General features: G+C 53.6%; 1 protein-coding gene across 6 annotated transcripts in view; it reads left to right on the top strand.

The window, feature by feature from the left end:
• The window catches only part of ST3GAL4 (ST3 beta-galactoside alpha-2,3-sialyltransferase 4), a 32,439-nt gene extending 18,512 nt beyond the window's left edge, over positions 1–13,927 (top strand). For 4 of the 6 annotated variants that reach the window (XM_027036891.2, XM_015072214.3, XM_027036893.2 and 1 more), the window contains 10 exons: positions 6,072–6,147; positions 6,453–6,537; positions 6,901–6,981; positions 7,294–7,391; positions 7,615–7,675; positions 8,227–8,322; positions 8,419–8,608; positions 9,333–9,476; positions 12,791–12,934; positions 13,242–13,927. In XM_027036891.2, coding sequence (XP_026892692.1) covers positions 6,132–6,147; positions 6,453–6,537; positions 6,901–6,981; positions 7,294–7,391; positions 7,615–7,675; positions 8,227–8,322; positions 8,419–8,608; positions 9,333–9,476; positions 12,791–12,934; positions 13,242–13,328 — 1,002 coding nt within the window. In that variant the 5' untranslated portion in view covers positions 6,072–6,131 and the 3' untranslated portion in view covers positions 13,329–13,927. Of the gene's footprint in view, positions 1–5,051; positions 5,158–6,071; positions 6,148–6,452; positions 6,538–6,900; positions 6,982–7,293; positions 7,392–7,614; positions 7,676–8,226; positions 8,323–8,418; positions 8,609–9,332; positions 9,477–12,790; positions 12,935–13,241 lie in introns of those variants that run through there. The other 2 variants (XM_015072215.3, XM_027036889.2) reach the window with 2 other exon arrangements.
• Positions 13,928–18,688: the final 4,761 nt, after the last annotated feature.

The raw sequence follows: 18,688 nt of genomic DNA, 5'->3' as shown, positions 1-18,688 counted from the left end.
TATGTTTATTAGAGAGGAGTGAAGGAGAGAAGGGCAAAGGGGACCACTGATGGGGAACAGTACTGGCAAGGTGAGCGGGGATCCGTGTCCAGGTGGAGGGATTAGGAGGGAACAAGAGGGGTAGGTGAGTCTAGAGGTGGCAGACAGGTAGCTCCAGTTTTTCCCTCTAGAACTGAGGGACGTGTATTACGTGACTCGCTCAAGGTCTGCGAACCAGTAAGAACAGAGCCGGTGCCTCTGCCCCCATGGGTCTTCCTGGACCCCTTCTCAGGGACATTATACCATATCCCTTTGATAGGCCCCAGGGCTTGAGGGGCCTGGCATCATGCTGTGCCCTTAGGGGGATACTGTCCCTCCTGGGTCAGCAGGTACAGTACCTGCTGGGTACCTGCTGTGTGTCAGGCTATGAGTGTCTGTGCAGCATGAGACACGGTTGCTGCTTCCATGGGGCCTTAATTCTTCACCCTGTGCCCCTGGTTCTGCCCTTTCGTGATGTCTGGGGCTGTGCTCATAGCCTCACCTCTGCAAGGGACACTGCTGTTTGGCCAAGCGAGCACACAGCCTTCTGTCCTGGGGTCACTTTGCCTAGTGGGTTGGGCGAGCTGGTTTCCTCGGCAGTTGGTGGTAGGGGCTGGTGCACGTTGGACGTGAGCAGATCAGAATCCCGCTGTTCTACCCAGGTACTCTACTGTGACTTTTTCTCATGCCTGGTCAGTAATGTGGGACAGCTGCTGGGAGAAGGCTATCGGTTGACCTGAGGCAGGCCCAAGAAGCCTGTGCTCCGGGATTGTCGGGGGCTGCTGGTCCTCGGCTTGGCCCAGCAAGGGGAAGGGGTAGGCTGATGAAATCCCTGATTGGGGATATTGGAGCAAGCTCAAAGACTGGGCAGTCTGCTTCACACAGACCAGCACAGTTTGGGAACAAAGACATACCAGTGCAGACTTTCCGGGGAAGAGGTCCAAGATGGCTAGTTGTCTTGTTGCTGGGGACCCGGACTAGTCAGCTTTGCTCACCTCCCGGTGCCAAAGGTCTCCTCCATCCAGGTGGGGCCTGGAGGGTGGCTGGGTATGCGTCTTTCAGTTACTGTGGAGCTCGGTATGTGGTATTTTTCATCCCGGCTTCCTGTTAGAATCACCAGGGAGGTGGGGGTTTGTTTTGTTTTGTTTAGGAATGCCTGTGCCCTGCCCTTAACCAATTAAATAACAATCTCGGAGAAGGGGACGTAGACATCTATATATTTTCGTATTTCTCAGGTGCTGGCCTTGTGCTAGTCAGGTCACCGATGTCATGACCTGCTGATACAAAAGGAGATGAAGTGAAATGGAGTGAATCCTGTCATGAAACATTGAGAGGGAGTAGAGGGTAGGAGAGGATGTGGTTCCTCAAGTCCTGAGCTCTCAGGATCCTGGCGTGGAGCTCTCGAACAGAGTGTGGTCCTAGCCCAGCAGCAGGGCACCACCTGGGAGTTAGAATTCATACCCAGCCACACCCACTGAGTCAGGATGTACACATCAAGGTTGAGCAGCCTGCTTTGGTCATTCATTTGGACATCCTCATTATCCTCCCCTTCCTCCTCCTCCTCCGCTTCCCCCTCCTCTCCCCTACCTCCTCCGCCTTCCCCCCTCCCTCCTTCCTCCTCCTCCCACCCCCTTATTCTTCCCACCCTCTTCTTCCTCCTCCTCCTCCTCCTCAGTAGTTCCTTTTATTTTAATATAATTTATTGTCAAATTAGCTTCCATACAATACCTAGTGCTCATCCCAACCAGTGCCCTCCTCCCTTCCCATCACCCACTTTCCCCTCTCCCCCACGCCCCATCAACCCTCAGTTTGTTTTCTGTATTTAAGGGTGTCTTATGGTTTGCCTCCTTCTCTCTCTGTTTGTAAGTGTTTTTTTCCTCCCCTTCCCTTCCCCCATGGTCTTCTGTTTAAGTTTCTCAAGATCCGCATATGAGTGAAAACATATGGTATCTGTCTTTCTCTGACTGACTTAGCCTAATACCCTCCAGTTCCATCCACGTTGCTGCAGATGGCATGATTTCATTCTTTTCTCATTGCCAAGTAGTATTCCACTGTATACATAAACCACATCTTCTTTATCCATTCGTCAGTTGTTGGACATTTAGGCACTTTCCATAATTTGCCTATTGTTGAAAGCGCCGCTGTAAACACTGGGGTACACGTGCCCCTGTGCGTCAGCACTCCTGTATCCCTTGGGTAAATTCCTAGCAGTGCTATTGCTGGGTCATAGGGTAGATCTATTTTTAATTTTTTGAGGAACCTTCACACTGTTTTCCAGAGCGGCTGCACCAGTTTGCATTCCCACCAACAGTGCATGAGGGTTCCCGTTTCTCCACATCCTCTCCAGCGTTATAGTCTCCTGATTTGTTCATTTTAGCCACTCTGACTGGTGTGAGGTGGTATCTCAGTGTGGCTTTGATTTGTATTTCCCTGATGATGAGGGACGTTGAGCATCGTTTCATGCGTCGGTTGGCCATCTGGATGTCTTCTTTGGAAAAGTGTCTATTCATGTCTTCTGCCCATTTCTTCACTGGATTATTTGTTTTTCGGGTGTGGAGTTTGGTGAGTTCTTTAACAGATTTTAGATACTAGCCCTTTACCAGATATGTCATTTGCAAATATCTTTTCCCATTCCGTCAGTTGCCTTTTAGTTTTGTTGATTGTTTCCTTTGTAGTGCAGAAGCTTTTTATCTTGATGAGGTCCCAGTAGTTCATTTTTGCTTTTAATTCCCTTGCCTTTGGAGATGTGTCAAGTAAGAAATTGCTGCAGCTGAGGTCAAAGAGGTTGTTGCCTGCTTTCTCCTCTCGGGTTTTGGTGGTTTCCTGTCTCACATTCAGGTCTTTCATCCATTTTGAGTTTATTTTTGTGAATGGTGTAAGAAAGTGGTCTAGTTTCATTTTTCTGCATGTTACTGTCCAGTTCTCCCAGCACCATTTGCTAAAAAGACTGTCTTTTTTCCATTGGATACTCTTTCCTGCTTTGTCAAAGATTAGTTGGCCATACATTTGTGGGTCCAATTCTGGGTTCTGTATTCTATTCCGTTGGTCTGTTTGTCTGTTTTGTGCCAATACCATACTGTCTTGATGATTACAGCTTTGTAGTAGAGGCTAAAGTCTGGGATTGTGATGCCTCCTGCTTTGGTTTCTTTTTCAGTATCACTTTGGCTCTTCGTGGTCTTTTGTGGTTCCATACAAATTTTAGGATTGTTTGTTCTATCTTTGAGAAGAATGCAGGTGCAATTTTGCTTGGCTGCGTGTTAGAATCACCTGAAATGCTTGCACAAATTCCAGTGCTGGGCCAGTCACATTAAGTGAGAATTCCTAGGTGTGGGACCCAGATACTCTTAATTATACTTTACTTTAAAAATTATTTAGCACCCCAGGTGATTTTCCTGTTCAGCCAAGATCAAAAACATCCAGTTTAACTAGTGTTTCTTAAACTTGAATGTACCTCTCATTGATCAGGAGATCTTATTCAAATGCAGATCCTGATTTTGTAGGTGTGGAGGGGCCTGAGATTATGCATTAAAAATTTTTTTTAATGTTTATTTATTTTATACTTTTTAAATGTTTGTTTACTTTTGAGAGAGAGAGCGTCAGCAGGTGAGGGGCAGAGAGAGAGAGGGAGACACAGAATCTGAAGCAGGCTCCAGGCTCTGAGTTGTTAGCACAGAGCCCAACACGGGGCTTGAACCCACCAACTGTGAGATCATGACCTGAGCCGAAGTTGGATGCTCAACCGACCCAGCCACCCAGGTGCCCCGAGATTAATATATTTCTGATATGGTCCCTAGTGATGCCCATGCTGCTGACCTGATAAATATATTTTGAGCTGCAAGCCTCTACTAAGCTAACTTCCCAGTTTTATAACCAAAGAAACCGAGGGTCAGAGAGGGAGATGTGACTCCTCCAAGGTAACCCAAGGTGTTACTTACTCATTCAGTACTTCCTGAGCACTTGTTCTGTGCCAGGCAGTGTGCTGGATCCTGGGAATAAGACTGACCTCATTGCTACCCTCACAGAGCTCATATTCCAGTGGGGGAGACAGACAGAAAGTAAGTATCTAAGCTCATTACAGATCAGGAGAAGTGCTCTGGAAGGTGCTAGGGAAGGTATGACTTGGCTGTGGCTGTAGGTAGGTATGGGAGAAGGCATGTCACTTTCAGGATAGTGGTCAGGGAAGTTACTAGAACCATGGCTTTCACTGGTGTCTTTTTTTTTTTTAAAAGTTTATTTATTTTGAGAGAGAGAGAGAGCAGGTGCACAAGTGCATGAGCAGGGGAGGGGCAGAGAGAGAGGGAGGAGAGAATCCCAAGCAGGCTCCACACTGTCAGTGCAGACCCCTACACGGGACTCAATCTCATGAACTGTGAGATCATGACCTGAGCCAAAACCAAGAGTCAGGTGCTTAGCCAACTGAGCTACCCAGGAGCCCCCTTACTGAGTCTTCTAACTACAAATCCAGAACTTTTCTTTTCTTTTTTTAAAAATTTTTTAATGTGTATTTATTTTGGAGAGAGAGACAGAGACAGAGCGCAAGCAAGAGAGGGGCAGAGAGAGACAGAGACACAGAATCCAAAGAAGGCTTCAGGCTCTGAGCTGTCAGCACAGACCCCGACGTGGGGCTCGAACTCATGAGCTGTAAGATCATGACCTGAGCTGAAGTCAGGCGTTTAACCGACTGAGCCACCAAGGTGCCCCAGAACTTTTCCTTACTGGGCAGGGTCATCTTCCATCTGGGGTTTGGGGATGGGTGCTCATGACTCTATGGAGGATGTCTGTCTCTGGTCCCCATCCCTCACTCGCCCCTACCCTGCTCTCTCCTCCCCCCTCCAAGACTAAAATTCTTCCTTGGTGTTTGTGGACTCAGAGCGGAGCCTGGGGGCAAAACATCAACTTCATAATAGGACAGTGTTCGGGATAATTGATTTATGATTTGTAACAAAACCCAGCTCTCGTCCTGAAGACATAATTTGAGGTTTTCCAGGTCTCTGTGAGAGAGCGCAAACACTAGAGATTCCCTCCCTTTCCAGGTGGATCACAAGAATCACCTGGGCTGCTTGTGAAAATGCCTGTCCCCGGGTCCCACCCTGGCTGACTCAGCAATCCCCGGGAGGGGCCCTGGAATCTATGTTTTCAGTAAGTGGCCCAGGGCAATTCTTCTGATCCAGGGCACTGAGGAACACCGTGTGGACGACAAAAAAAATGCTTGGTGTCCTGCTCCCCTTCGTGTGGCTGGGCAAGATGCCGAAATTTCTTCCCCAGTGACTCTGCAGTGTAGCCCTGGCTGATGTGTGTCGGGACCTCTCTGCTTATGTGCATGTAGCAGCTGGCCCCTTTCCAGAGCCCTGTCCTTGCCACGCCCTTTGTCCTTTGCCCTTACCCAGAGGGGTCTCCTGTCTCTTCCTCTACCAACCAGACCCTCCTCCCTCCCTGCACTCCCCTTCAAACACTTGCCTTCATGGACTCCCCGCCCTCCTCCTCCCCCTCCAGCACTGGGATGCTAAGGGTTTGGGCACTGCGTTTTAGTCAGAGTCCAGAAGATCTGGAGGAGGCTGTACGGACCGTCCATGGTGCATCGTCGCCCCAGTGTCTGGCCTGAGAGGACCTGTTTGGCTTAGCAGTGGGAGACTGAGGATGGAGAGGTGGGCGGCCGCCAGAACTGAGGGGATGCTTTGGATGGCGGAGGATAGGTAAAGCTCAGCAAAGTGGGTCGAGGTGTCCGTCTGTCTCCTGGAGCTGGCCCTTCCCAGATCCAAGTGAGGAAGAGGACACGGAGCCCCGAGAAACCACGCCAGGGAAGCTGGAAGAGGCCAGTCTGGCTTGAGACCTAATCTTCGAGGGGTGGGGCTTGGTTTCCCTTTCTGTGGCATATGCCCCACCTGGACCCCTGATGCCGCCCTTGAGGGATTAGGAGGATGTCCGCTCTCTGGATGGCCTCCCCGGAAGCAGCTCTATGCTTTCTGGAGAAGGGAAGGCAGGCGCGTGTGTCCTACTCTAGTGTCTAGGCAGGAAGTTTGCGGAGCTGACCACACATGACTCCTACCTCCTAGGTGGCCCGAGGCAGCCGGGATGACAGCTCTCCCCAGGAACCCTGCTACCCGCTGAGAAACATGATCAGCAAATCCCGTGAGTGTTGTCCCAGGGCTCCCCCGCCCTGAAGGATGGGCCCCCCAGAAGCTGTCTTCAGCGTCATCCTGGGTCCCCCTGGGGGTTGTGGAGGGACAGGCAGGGAGCCAGGGGGCCCTCTCTTCATCTTCAAAGACCGTGGAAACACTCAGGTCCAAGCCCTCTGCTGGAAAACTAGGGCCAGGCCAGGGCCAAGGACTGGGTCTGCTTGAGCTGGAGGTTGTAAGGGCCCAAAACAGGGCAGGTGGACTGGCGCTCTACCCGCCTGTCTCAGCCTCTAGCTCCTCTGTGCATGTGCCCTGCAGGCTTGAAGCTCCTGGCCATGTTGACGCTGGTCCTGATCGTCATGGTGTGGTATTCCATCTCCCGAGAAGACAGGTACATTGAGCTGTGAGTCCAGTTTCCATGTCCTTCCATTGGTTCTACTCAGGCGTGGGCTCAGGGATGGGGCGTCATGAGGCGGCAGACCTAGCGGGGCCAGGAGGGTGTTGAGGGCCGGGGCGTGACCCCTCCCTTGAGCTACTAGCCCGAAATGCCTCCAGGAGGGCAGGTGGTGGGTTTGGCGGGTAGGGTCTGGGATGGCTCCCCAGGGCCCCCACCTGGGGAGTTCAGGAGAAAGGAAGAGCTGGATCCAGAACGAGTTGGTTTCAGGGCGAAGGGCGAACTTGGGTTGACAGGATTGTATGCTGCTATGCCCCCCGGGTCCTTGAGGTGTGACCGGAGCTCCTGCCTCCTCTCCTTTTCTGTCTCCAGTTTTTATTTTCCCAGCCCAGAGAAGAAGGAGCCGTGTTTCCAGGGTGAGGCAGAGAGGAAGGCCTCTAAGCTCTTTGGCAAGTAAGTACTTGAGGCTGAGGCGGGACAGGGCATGGCCAGGGTGAGGTGGATAGAGGGTTGCACAGGGTGGGGGCCTCAGTGCCGGCGAGGTGGAGGGGACCGCGTTAGCGGACATGGGTTAGGTCACGGGATTAACCTGTGAGGGGAGGAGAGGCCCTTGAACATGTCAGCACAGAGCTGTTTCCGGGGAGGCCGTTCAGAGAGCGGACATCCTCCTGATCCCTCATATCAGTCCGGGGCCTGACCTGACCCTGATTCGGGCTTCAAGATTAATCCCTTTCTCATCCCCACCCTGCTTTCACCTCCGTGCAGCTACTCCCGAGATCAGCCCATCTTCCTGCAGCTGAAGGATTATTTCTGGGTCAAGACGCCGTCTGCCTACGAGCTGCCCTACGGGACCAAGGGGAGCGGTAAGACGTGCGGGGTTGATGGGAATGGTGGGCTCACCTTGGCCACACGGCTTCTTGTTCTTCGCTGCCCGTGGTCCCAGTGCCCACGTTGTGAGCCAGGCTCTGATGCTGAGGTCAGGGGAGGAAGAGGCAGCCAAACCTCTGGGGAGCAGTGGAGGGACAGTCTTTAGCCTTTGCAAAGCTACTGTTGTCATCACCCCTCCCAATCCTCATCTTTTTGTAGAGGACCTGCTTCTCCGGGTTCTAGCTATCACCAGCTACTCCATTCCAGAGAGCATCCAGAGGTAAGGAGCTGCTCCTTGCACTGGGTCTGAGCGCCTTCCCCTTCCTGCCCCCAGGTCCCAGGTGCCAGTCGTGGGCCAGCTTCTCCCAGTGAGCCTTCCTGTCTCTGGTCCCCTGTGGCCAATTTGACCCTTCTTCCTAGCCTGCCTGTCTCCAGAGGAGGCAGGGACGCCAGTGTCCACAGCAACTGAGCCTGGGCATCCAGGGGGCCGTAGCCGGCAGGGTGTCGCCGTGGCAACGGGCAGGCCTGGGCAGCAGGCGAGGGGGCTTTGAAATGGGGCTTCTTATTAGTACCCCCGGCCAGGGGTTTCCCTCCGTTCCTCCTGTGTCTTCTGTGCTCTGCTCAGTCTCCTCTCCTGTCAAAGCCCAGGGCTGTGGAGTCAGCAGGAGCGCGAAAGCAGGACCCATGGGAGATGCCTGGTCCGTGGGGATCAAGGGCCGAGGTGGCCTGGAAAGGAATCCTAAGCCAGGCCCCAGGCAGACCCAGGGCAGGGGTTGAGTGGAGCAGGAGCAGGGGTCACTCCTGGGGCTGATCACCCTCTCCCGTTGGCAGTCTCAAATGTCGCCGCTGCGTGGTGGTGGGGAATGGGCACCGGCTTCGCAATAGCTCGCTGGGAGACGCCATCAACAAGTACGACGTGGTCATCAGGTCGGTGGGACTGGCCCTCGCCCCTTCTGCTTGGGGGTGACTGTAAATGGGCCAGCGGGGCTCTGGGTGACGGGCACCCTCCACCCCGCCTCCCAGATTGAACAACGCCCCAGTGGCTGGCTATGAGGGCGACGTGGGCTCCAAGACCACCATGCGTCTCTTCTACCCTGAGTCTGCCCACTTCAACCCCAAAGTGGAGAACAATCCAGACACACTCCTTGTCCTGGTAGCTTTCAAGGCAATGGACTTCCACTGGATTGAGACCATCCTGAGTGATAAGAAGAGGGTGAGTGGGGAGACTGGGAGGGGAGGGGTCGAGGCCCAGGGATGGGACACTGCCTGTCTCAGGATGTCATGCTCCACCGTGTCTGCCCTGTGGTCCTGAAGAGGCCAGGAGGGGAAGGCGTGAACCCCATGTTCTGTGGGGCTTCTGAGAAGCCACCCCAGCAGCCGGGGCCTGACGGACTGCAGGAGCCAGGTGGCGGTAGCCAGGGGCACCCCAGGCTTGAGGCTGCCTGGGACACGGAAGCTGCCAGAATATGTGTGAGAAATCTGGGGCAGAGGAACTGGTCGGTAGTGACCTCCAGGCAGGGTATAGGTTAGAACAGGACATCTGCCCTTCCGGGTTGGGTCCACTGTGTCTTTTTTCCATCCAGTCAAATGCTGAATGGTCTCATCTCGCATTTTTGCCAGATGTTTCGACAACCTCAAACTCAAGCCCCTTCCACCTGTTTGGATATCCTTGGAAGTGGGCAGTGGTTGGACCCCATATTCTAAACACTGTGTCACCTGGCCTCCCCTGGGGAGTGCCCTCCTTTCTCTCTCCCCCTGATTCTCTCCTCCGGTCTCCCTTCCCCTCTCCGGCGCTGGCCTCCACCTCCCTCCCCTTCTCACCCCTCATTCCCGAGGGCCTCTGCCACCTCATGGACCCCACCTCTGATGACCACCGGGCTGGACTTGATAAAGGGCCTCACATCCTCATATCTCCCTTCCAACCCTGTGCCCTCTAGGTGCGAAAGGGCTTCTGGAAGCAGCCTCCCCTCATCTGGGACGTCAACCCCAGACAGGTGCGGATTCTCAACCCCTTCTTCATGGAGATCGCAGCTGACAAACTGCTGAACCTGCCCATGCAGCAGCCTCGCAAGATTAAGCAGGTGATGGTGGGGCTGTGGGCAGGGAAGCCAGAGCGTCGGGCTGGGACATTTCTAGAGGTCTGGGAAGCCTTGGAGGACCCCGTGAGAGGGGAAAGTAACAACAGAGACGACAGTTGGCATTTGAGCAGCACCTGTGACGGCCTCTGGACCACGCCTCCAGGCGCACCCCTGTATTCAGTCTGGTTTGTTCGAAGTCTGCAGGAAGGGAGAGTGAGCTCTTTTTAGAACCATGGGGCATCTGCAGAGCGGGGAGTGAGGGAAGGGTCTGTGTACGGCGTGGGGCCGGAGTTCGAGGTTTTGGTAGGCACTGGTCAGAACTTATAAACCAGGAAGTTGCTGGGACCATCCATGGCCTTGACTTTGGAGCAACCTGAATCTGTGCAGTTGCTGTTAGGACACTTTATCTGTGATCTTAACATTGGAACGTATTAGTCAGAATGAATTAAAGGAGCTTCGGTTTGTCTTGGCTTGGTGCGACGTGTCAATTTTGGGAGTCATGGTATAGTTTTGCAAGTTACAGTTTAGCCACCAGCTCGTACCTTCCCAAGGACTTCCGCACATGTCCTCTGAGCCCGCAGAGAGGCTGTGTGGGATAGTTTCAGAGGCAACCAGCAAACACAGATGGGACGCGGCTGTCCTGCTTACTCTATGGCCTTGGGCAGATCAGCCACTTTGAGCCTCGCTCTCCTTATCTGTGTGGTGGGGACAGTATTAGGACTGACTTCTTAAGGCCCTTGTAGAATTTAAAAAACATGATTCTGTAACATGCCTGTTATGGAGCTTGGTACACAGTGGGTGCTCACTCTATGTGCCAAATTTTGAATAGATAATTTTATTCTTCACTGAACATCTACTATGATTTAGCTCCACATGTTGAATGCCTCCTTTTGTAGCCGGTCAGTCCCAGCCCCAAATTTGCATGCTTGGGTGGGGGGGGTAAGGCCTGTACCTTGCCCTAAGGACACTCAGTCCAGCAGAATAAACACACGGGTTGCAACATGGAGTGGCAGAATGTGCTAATAGAGAGTCGTTTCAAATGTTGTAGGATCTGGGGGGAGGGGCAGACCTCTGCCTGGGGGCGCCCCCCCCCCCCGGCCCCACCCAGAGGAGGTTGGAGTTGGGCCTTGAGGGGTCATGGGGCCCATCGGGCAGAGACTTGGGGAAAAGGTATTTCTTTTGGCAAGACCAGCCAGCTTCTCCAGCATTGAGTTCTAGTGCAAGTGAGGTTGGAGGGGAGCAGCAAGGTGACGGTTTAGGGCCCTGATGGGGTGTGGGGCAGAAGGGGAAGGTCAGAGCCGGGCATGGGAAGGGAATGGGAAGAGATGTCCTTGATGTAGTCATTTCCCATTGCTGCCCACCTCACAAATCACCACAGCTGAGTGGCCTAAAGCAATACCTGTTGATGGCCTCACAGTTCTGGAGGCCAGAAGTTCAGCACGACGGCTGGCTTCTCTGCGCAGGGTGTCCAAGGCTGAAATCCACTTGGCAGCTGGACTGAGTTCTTACCTGGAGGCTGAGGGGGGAGAATGCGCTTCCAAGATCCTTTTTGTTTACAAATATTTTTTAATGTTTACTTATTCATTTTGAAAGTGAGAGAGAGCGAGTGGAGGAGGGGCAAGGAGAGAAGGAGACAGAATTCCAAGCAGGCTCCGAGCTGTCAGCGCAGAGCAGACGCGGGGCTCGAACTCGCGAACCGTGGGATCATGACCTGAGCTGGAATCAAGAGTTGGAGGCTTAACCAACTGAGCCACCCAGGCACCCCTGAGACTCTTCTTGTCAGAGGAATTCAGTTCCTTGTGGTTTCAGGACTGAGGTCTCGTTTCCTTTGCCGGTTCTCAGCCTTGACACCCTCGGGTCTTAGAGATTATGCGTGTTTCTTACGATACAGCCCCCGTCCGCCTTCCAGCCAACAATGACATGATAAATCCTTCTTGTGCTTCACACCCCTGACTTCCTTCATGGCCCCCCTCTAGACCCAGAGGCAAAAAGCTCAGGTGATTAGGTCAAACCCACCAGGATTATCTCTCTATCTTACGGCCAATGGCACCTCTGGAGTAGTATAATGTAATATATCTCAGATTTGTAGGCACTCAGGGGTCATTGGGGGTTATCTTAGGGATCTCCTGTGACACCATTTATTTCTCAGTGAAGTTGAGAGATTTATAACAATTCTAGGTTTCCGGCTTAGACAGCTGGCTGGACAGCAACGTGCTTAACCAATAGAGGGGGTTTGGCGGGGAGGGGAGAGTCTGGCAAGTTTCAGGAGCCCGTGTCTAGGCAGAGCTGGCTCGAAGGCCATGGAGATGGGGTTGGGCAAAGGTGCGAACTGGATAAGATAACGCAGTGGTGGTTGAAGCAGCAGGGGTGGAACAGAAGGCCCAGGCAGGAAGGGACAGCTGAATCAACAGGAGAGCTCGGCAGGGACACCAGGAAAAACCTGGCAGTGGGAGGCCTGACAAGGTCTAGGGAGTGGTTCCTAAATGGGAGCGGGCAGCTCAAGTGGTCAGCAAGGCAGGTTGCCGGAGCTGAGGAAGGCAGGATTTGCGAGCCTAGGGTATCAGGTTGCCCCTCCCCATGGATGAATTAGGGATGGAGAAGGTAGGTCCCCATTGCAGCCCAGAGGGTGCTGTCCCCACTTCACGGAAGGGGAGAGCCCACCCCACCCTCATCACAAGGCCCACGGCCCGTGAGTGAGAGAGCCCCGGTTTTCTGAAAGAGATGAGGTTTTCCGAGGCGGAGAGCAGAGCCTTTCCACTCCTTGAGCAAGTTTTTTTTAACAGTTGTAAGCCTCAGTTTCCCCATTGGTAAAACGGGGCCCATCATAAGGTCTACCTCAAAGTGTTTTTGTGAGGATTGGAGGCAATAATATATTATACTGGGTAAGATGCTTAACATAGTGTCTGGCACACAGTAAGTGCTCAAAAGGTATTAGATGTTATTATTATTATTATTATTATTATTGTCATCATCATTATCATCCTGAGTGCCATCATCATGCCTGAAAGGCCCAAACCTCCCTGCGACGCGTTGGGTTATACTGTCCAGTCCGGTAGCCAAGAGCCACTTGTGGCTATTTAAATTTAAAAAGTTAAATTAATTAAGTGTCAAATTAAATAAAGGAAGAGATCCAGCTCTACTGCCGCTGCACGAGCCCCGCCCCTATGCCCAGTAGCCGCACGAGGCTGGTGACTGCTGTATAGACGGGACATGAAGAACACCGCGGGGATGACAGAGTCTGTTGCAGAGCGCTGGCCTAGAAGGCGGGGAAGGCAGAAGGGCTCCCTCTAATATTTCCCCACCCCCTTGTCCCTCAGAAGCCCACCACAGGCCTGCTGGCCATTACCCTGGCACTCCACCTCTGCGACCTGGTGCACATCGCTGGCTTTGGCTACCCAGACGCCCACAACAGGAAGCAGACCATTCACTACTACGAACAGATCACGCTCAAATCCATGGCGGTAAGCGGCCCCTGCTTCCGAGCTGGGTGGGGCGGGGCTGGGGACACTGGGTGAGTGAGAGTGGTGCCAGGGGCCCAGAGGTGGCTCGTGGTGAGGAACTCAGAGGGTCAGAACTGGAACCGAGACCCCTGGACTCCTGGCCGGAGTCCTCTGTGTCTGGCCACACGGGTCCTGTCTTCCCTGTGGGAGCCAGCACGGGGAAGGGAGGTCCCGGAAGTGCAGGGCCGTGGGGAGCACCAGAGGCACCTTCTTGGGCCAGGGAGGTCCCTGGGAGTCCTTCAGTTTGCTTCCTTGGCTGTCTCCACAGGGGTCAGGCCACAACGTCTCCCAAGAGGCCCTGGCCATCAAGCGGATGCTGGAGATTGGAGCAGTCAAGAACCTCACCTTCTTCTGACTTGGGCAGGAGTTCTACCCAACAGTCTGCCCGCTCTGCCACCTGAGCGGCCCCATCCCTGGCTGTGGGGGTGCCTGGCACCAGCAGGACCTGCCTGGACTCACCGTCCCCCGTGTGGAGAGGGGTCCTGGTACTGGCCAGGTCTGAGATGAGGCCGTGCCCCGGGCTGCTCTTGTGGAGGCCGGATCCCGTCAGGGTGGAGGCCCTGGGGTAGTGGGAGGCCGTTCGAGGCATGGGGTCTGTTGGCTGTGGCATCCCTTCTCCACCAGCACCGGGAGGTTATTTAATGGGCTATTTAATTAAAAGGTAGGAATGTGCCATGGGCTGGTCCCATGGCATCTGGAAGAGAGGGCATAGTACAGTGTTCTGCCCGCTTTTTATAAAAAACACGAAAGTGCTGGGCCCACCAAAGCCTAGACCCAGAGCAGGCCTCCCAGGAGGGCAGGGATGTCCGGAGTGGGTGGGTGCCCTCCAGAGAGGGGCTGCTACCTCCCAGCAGGCATGGGAAGAGCACTGGTATGGGGGTTCCACGGAGAATGGGACCTCGTCTAGAAAAGAGGTTTGAAACCTATCATTAAACTATTTTTCCTAAAACGGAAGGAGTTGTGTTACCCTGTGTCCTTCAAGTTGGGGAGAGCATGGATGGGGCAGTGGATCACGGCAGGGGGCCCCCTGTCCCAGCAGTAGACAGGGTTGCTAAAGACCGGCAGTGTTTCTGCGACCCCGTGGGACCCAGCGTAGGCCATGGTCCTTCCGGAAATGGTTATGGGTTTGGCGCTCGGTGCCAAGTCATACGTTGTCATCCTGGTGCGGCCAGGCGAGCAGGTGGGGCCCAGAGCAGCCCGTCTCTGGACAGCCAACCTGGCATCTTGCATCCTGGTTTAACGTTCCAGAGGTAGGAGGGGGTGGGAGGATGCCAGATGGGAGTGGCAGAACCCTCCCCCCACTCCCTGTCTTTCCCTCTCCAGCCGTAAGCTTCTAGAACCTCATGCTGGGAGGTGTGCGTCTGAGGGCAGGGGTGGAGCCAGACAAAGGAAGCCAAGTTTCCTTTCTCAGATTAAGTGGGAATCAGAAAATGGAGTTTAGAGAAGGTCTTGCCAGTGGCCCAGGCTGCCAGGATGGGGATGGGCAGGGCTCAGGCAACGTCTGAGGGATTTGGCAAGGCCCATCCAGCCAGTTGCCGGGCCAGGGGACAAAATGCTGTTTTCCCCGAGTCTCTAGAATTAGGAGAGCCCTGCCGTTTGCCTGTGTCTCCCTGCTTTGTTCTCCATCTTCCCAGGCCCCACTTAGCTGCCAGCTAGGCATCTTGCCACTCCCACAGCTGTTCCTTTACATCTGGAGCCAGGAGGGAGAGCTGGAACTCCCCCACAGGGAATGGGACTCACAGCTGTGTTCCTGGCTTTCTCGGAAAGAGTTGCAGCTTTGAGGTTTTGAGACAGCGAGGCTGGGTCAGGACAGATAAAGAGGGGCAGAGATTTGGGAGAAGCAGAGGCAGATGACATACTCCTGGACCGAGTGTCGGAGTAGCCTTGAAAACACCCAACCTCGTGCCACGGAACGGTCCTGAGGACCCTCACTGGCAATGGAATCGCCTGGTGTAGTTGCTTGGCTAGCTGCTCTCCCTCCAGGGGAGAGGGGAATTCTGAAAGCAAATAGGTCCCAGCATCTGCAGCCGCAAGCCCCCCCCCCCCCCCCTCTACAGGGGCAGGCTTTGTCTCCCAGGCTTTGACCTGGGAGGAGAGGGGGACAACCCGCTGACTCCAGCAGGGGTGCGAACCTGTGCAGGGATCTTATCTCTGCTTATCCCTGACGCTTCCCCAGCGGCTTCTCGGCTTCTCTTCTCGTGAGGGTATGCAAGGGAGTGTCCATTTCCCCATCCAGGGCCATTGAAAGTGGCTGTCAGCACATATGATCCAGCTGTCCTGGACTGGGGCCACTGCCTGTTACTGAACACGCCTAAACTTGAGCCAGAATCCAGCACACTTGGATGGGTCAGACCCTGCCCCCGCCTCCCCCGCAACTCCACACACATGCATAAAGACACGGGAGCATTTTACATTCTTGTTGGGTTATGCCTCTAATGCCATATGCAGAGTCTTTCACACTGACATACTGACAAGGGGTGTGTACGGGGAGGGAGCGTATACACCCAAATTGGTCACCGTTCCCTCTGGTGGGCTTAGCTCTCTCCAGGATGCCCCAACCCCAACGCAGATGAGTCAGTACTGGCCCAAGGTCAGAGCCAGGAGTGGAGCTTTGATGTGGAGTCGCTGGACGGGATTCTTTGGTGTTCTGAGAAAGGGACTGTCATTCTTCACTTAGCTCAACCAATGGAAATGAACGGCCTTCCAGCCTGCCTGGTACTTATTAAACATGCCCTGAACATGAGGCAGGAGGGGAAGGACGGAACCGGAGGGGAAAGCACTCGAGTGCAAGTCCACAAATTTGGGACACCAGGCTCTGCCACTTCATTCTGTACGATCTTGGGCCAATCGTTTCTTTTTTTCATTTTTTAAACGTGTATTTATATTTGCACGTGAGAGAGACAGAGCGGGAGCGGGAGAGGGGCAGATAGAGGGAGACACAGAATCCGAAGCAGGCTCCAGGCTCTGAGCTGTCACCACAGAGCCCGATGCAGGGCTTGAACCCACGAGCCGGGAGATCATGCCCTGAACTAAGTTGGACTCTTAACCGAGCCACCCAGACGCCCCTGGGCCAATCATTTCTATGTCTATGATCCGACTCGTATACTCATCGAAATGAGAGGGTGGGCCCAGCCAATGACCACTTATGCCAGAATTATCTGGAGGGTGATGTAAAGAATGGATTCTTGGATCGCATCCAGGCCGCTGGGGATGAGGCCCAGGAATCTGGAATTTTAACAAGCACCCAGAACCACTGCTCCAGCAGTCTAGACTTCAGGATGATCTCATGGCCTCTTTCAACTCTAAGGTCTGCGCGCACAGCCCATCCTAATCCCTGGTGTCCTTGAGCTGTGTTAATTAGACACGCGCGCCTTTCTCCCGCCGGCCGGTGTTGGGGCGCCGCGGCAACTGCGCTCGGCCTGCCCCGCCCCCAGCGCCGGTGGCCGAGGCTGGGGCGCGCATGCGTCGTGGGCGCGGGCTCCGGGCTGGCCTTGGCGGCTGTGGGAACCGGGTGGGGGTGGCCGAGGCGGAGAGGGTACCTCCCGCAGTCCGCCCCGAGGCCTCTCGGGGCGCCGCAGACCCCAGCGCCCCGCCTCGTCCTTGGCCGGCGCCTCCCTGGCAACCCGCTCAGGCCCCTGGCTACGGCAGCCGGGCTGCAGAGGGATGACGGGGCGGGCTACGGGGTCCGCGCCCTTCTGTCCCGGTTTGCTCAGGCAGGGCAGACCGGGGCTCCTCTGCCTCCCGCTGGGCCTCCTTTGCGTGACCTACGTTGAGTTCACCGCAGAGGCCGGGGTGAAACAGGCTTGGACAGCAAGGGAGCGGAAGAGATCTTCATCCAGTGTAGACTCTAGGACCAGCCCTCCTCCACAGAGGGGGAAACTGAGGCCTGGAGAAGCGAAGGGACGCCCAGCTCGACCACCTAAGTGGGCCAGAGTTTAGGCCTTTTACGTAGCTCAGGAACCCATTTAAATGATACTCTATATTCACATCACATGGCGTTGCCTTCATTTTGGACAGTTCGGGTTTTTATTTACACTTTCCGAGGTCATAAGTACATCCAGTTGTTTTACCCCAGAGGCTGTCTAGCTTATGAAAAAATTGAGCTTGGAAACAGTTCTGGCTTCGAGGCAGCAAGGTGTAGCACACACAAAATACGGGGCGGTGGTTGGATCGTGGGTTCTCCCTGCTGGGTCATGTAATGAGCCAAGCACCCCTCTGTCCCTCCATCTGTAAAAATGCATGCCTATCTCACAATGAGGTTCTAAGGACCTAATGGGAATATGGTTGGGAAAACATTGTGTAGACTGTAAAGTATGATATAAATATTAGGTTGGAAAGCTGCCTTGCATGGTGAAAAATACCAGAAAGCCTATGAAACAGGTGAGGTACACACATCTGGAGGGCCAAATATTTGCCCAGGTACTGAGTAACATGGCCGGTTAACAGAAAAGCCTTTGTCTTCAAATCACCCACAAGCTAAGTAGGAGAAAGTAAGACATTGGTGAAAATGACTCAACTGCCCGCTTGGCCTAATCACACAATGAACAGTGAGTTCAAAGTGTTCTCTGGTAGTGGTTTTCAAGCTGAAGTCAGTTGCCTTCCGGGTTTTTGGAGAGTGTGGTTTCTTGGGGGACAGGATCCATTTTGATGGCATGCAGCATACGACAGGAGGTTCCTAAACTCAGGTTGAGAAGGGCAGTGTCAGAGTTGGGACGCTCTCCTCTAGACCCTCTGACCTTTTTGATGTCTTAATTATAGCTTCAGAAAACGATTTGTTAGTTTTGAGTGTCCCCATGGTTCTGTGCCAGATGCGGATCCGGGAAACCTTTCCAACTTAAAAGTTTAAGGAGGGACGGACGTGTGAGTGTCTGTAGTTTTCCTGTCCAGTTCCTTCTCGGTGAGTTTACCTCTCCTGTGAGAGATTTTGGGGATCCTGTGCCCGAGCAGTGACCCTCGAGTCTCATTAGGTGTCAGATTTGGTGTAATCACTTTGTGTAAAGTGATTACAGAGAGCTGGGAGCAGGTGGGACAGACCACCGTCCTGTCTAGGAGGGTTAGCACAGAGGATCTGACAGAAGTTTTAGGGGGAAAATGAACTTTTGGGGGTTGATTTCAGGGTCCCAAGGAAGACCAACAATTTAAAGCCCACCCACCCCTCAAGAGAGGCATGGCTTTCTCTCAGGACTGGGAGAGTGGAGCTGGATGGACGCCATGATAGAAGGCTCAGATGTTGAAATCACCCCAGGGGATAGAAGTTGGAATTACTGAACTAAGCTATTCCAGAACCATCTATTATTCTGAGGCTTCCTAAAACACTGTTTACATACATCACCAACTTTAACACTTAAGGAGTATCTTCTCTTGCTTAAAAATGTGTTTCTCTCCTGGGGAAAAAAAAAAAAACTCACAAGAGTAGAAATTAGAGTCTGGTAGGGAGATTCTCTCCAGTTCAGTTCTCTTTTCTCTGTGGATTTATGTCCCACTGATGGAGACCCTGCTTGGCAGGAGAGCTAGAGAAACTTTTAAATTAAAAGTCAGAGAGGAGGTTTTCATCCAAAAATCCCTTCTCCAATTCAGTATTTCTCTCAAGTGCAAGTCAATTAGTGTCATCAATATCCTGCCTACTCATTGGGCAGCAGGGCCTTTTAATTTCCTTACCAAAGGGGTGAAAGTCGTTTCTTTTAATTTAATCCCCCTGACAATGTCTTTGCCTAA

This window comes from Acinonyx jubatus, chromosome D1 (assembly GCF_027475565.1).
Source record: "Acinonyx jubatus isolate Ajub_Pintada_27869175 chromosome D1, VMU_Ajub_asm_v1.0, whole genome shotgun sequence".
Classification (NCBI taxonomy): domain Eukaryota; kingdom Metazoa; phylum Chordata; class Mammalia; order Carnivora; family Felidae; genus Acinonyx; species Acinonyx jubatus.
This window is presented reverse-complemented; position numbering and strand designations above follow the sequence as displayed.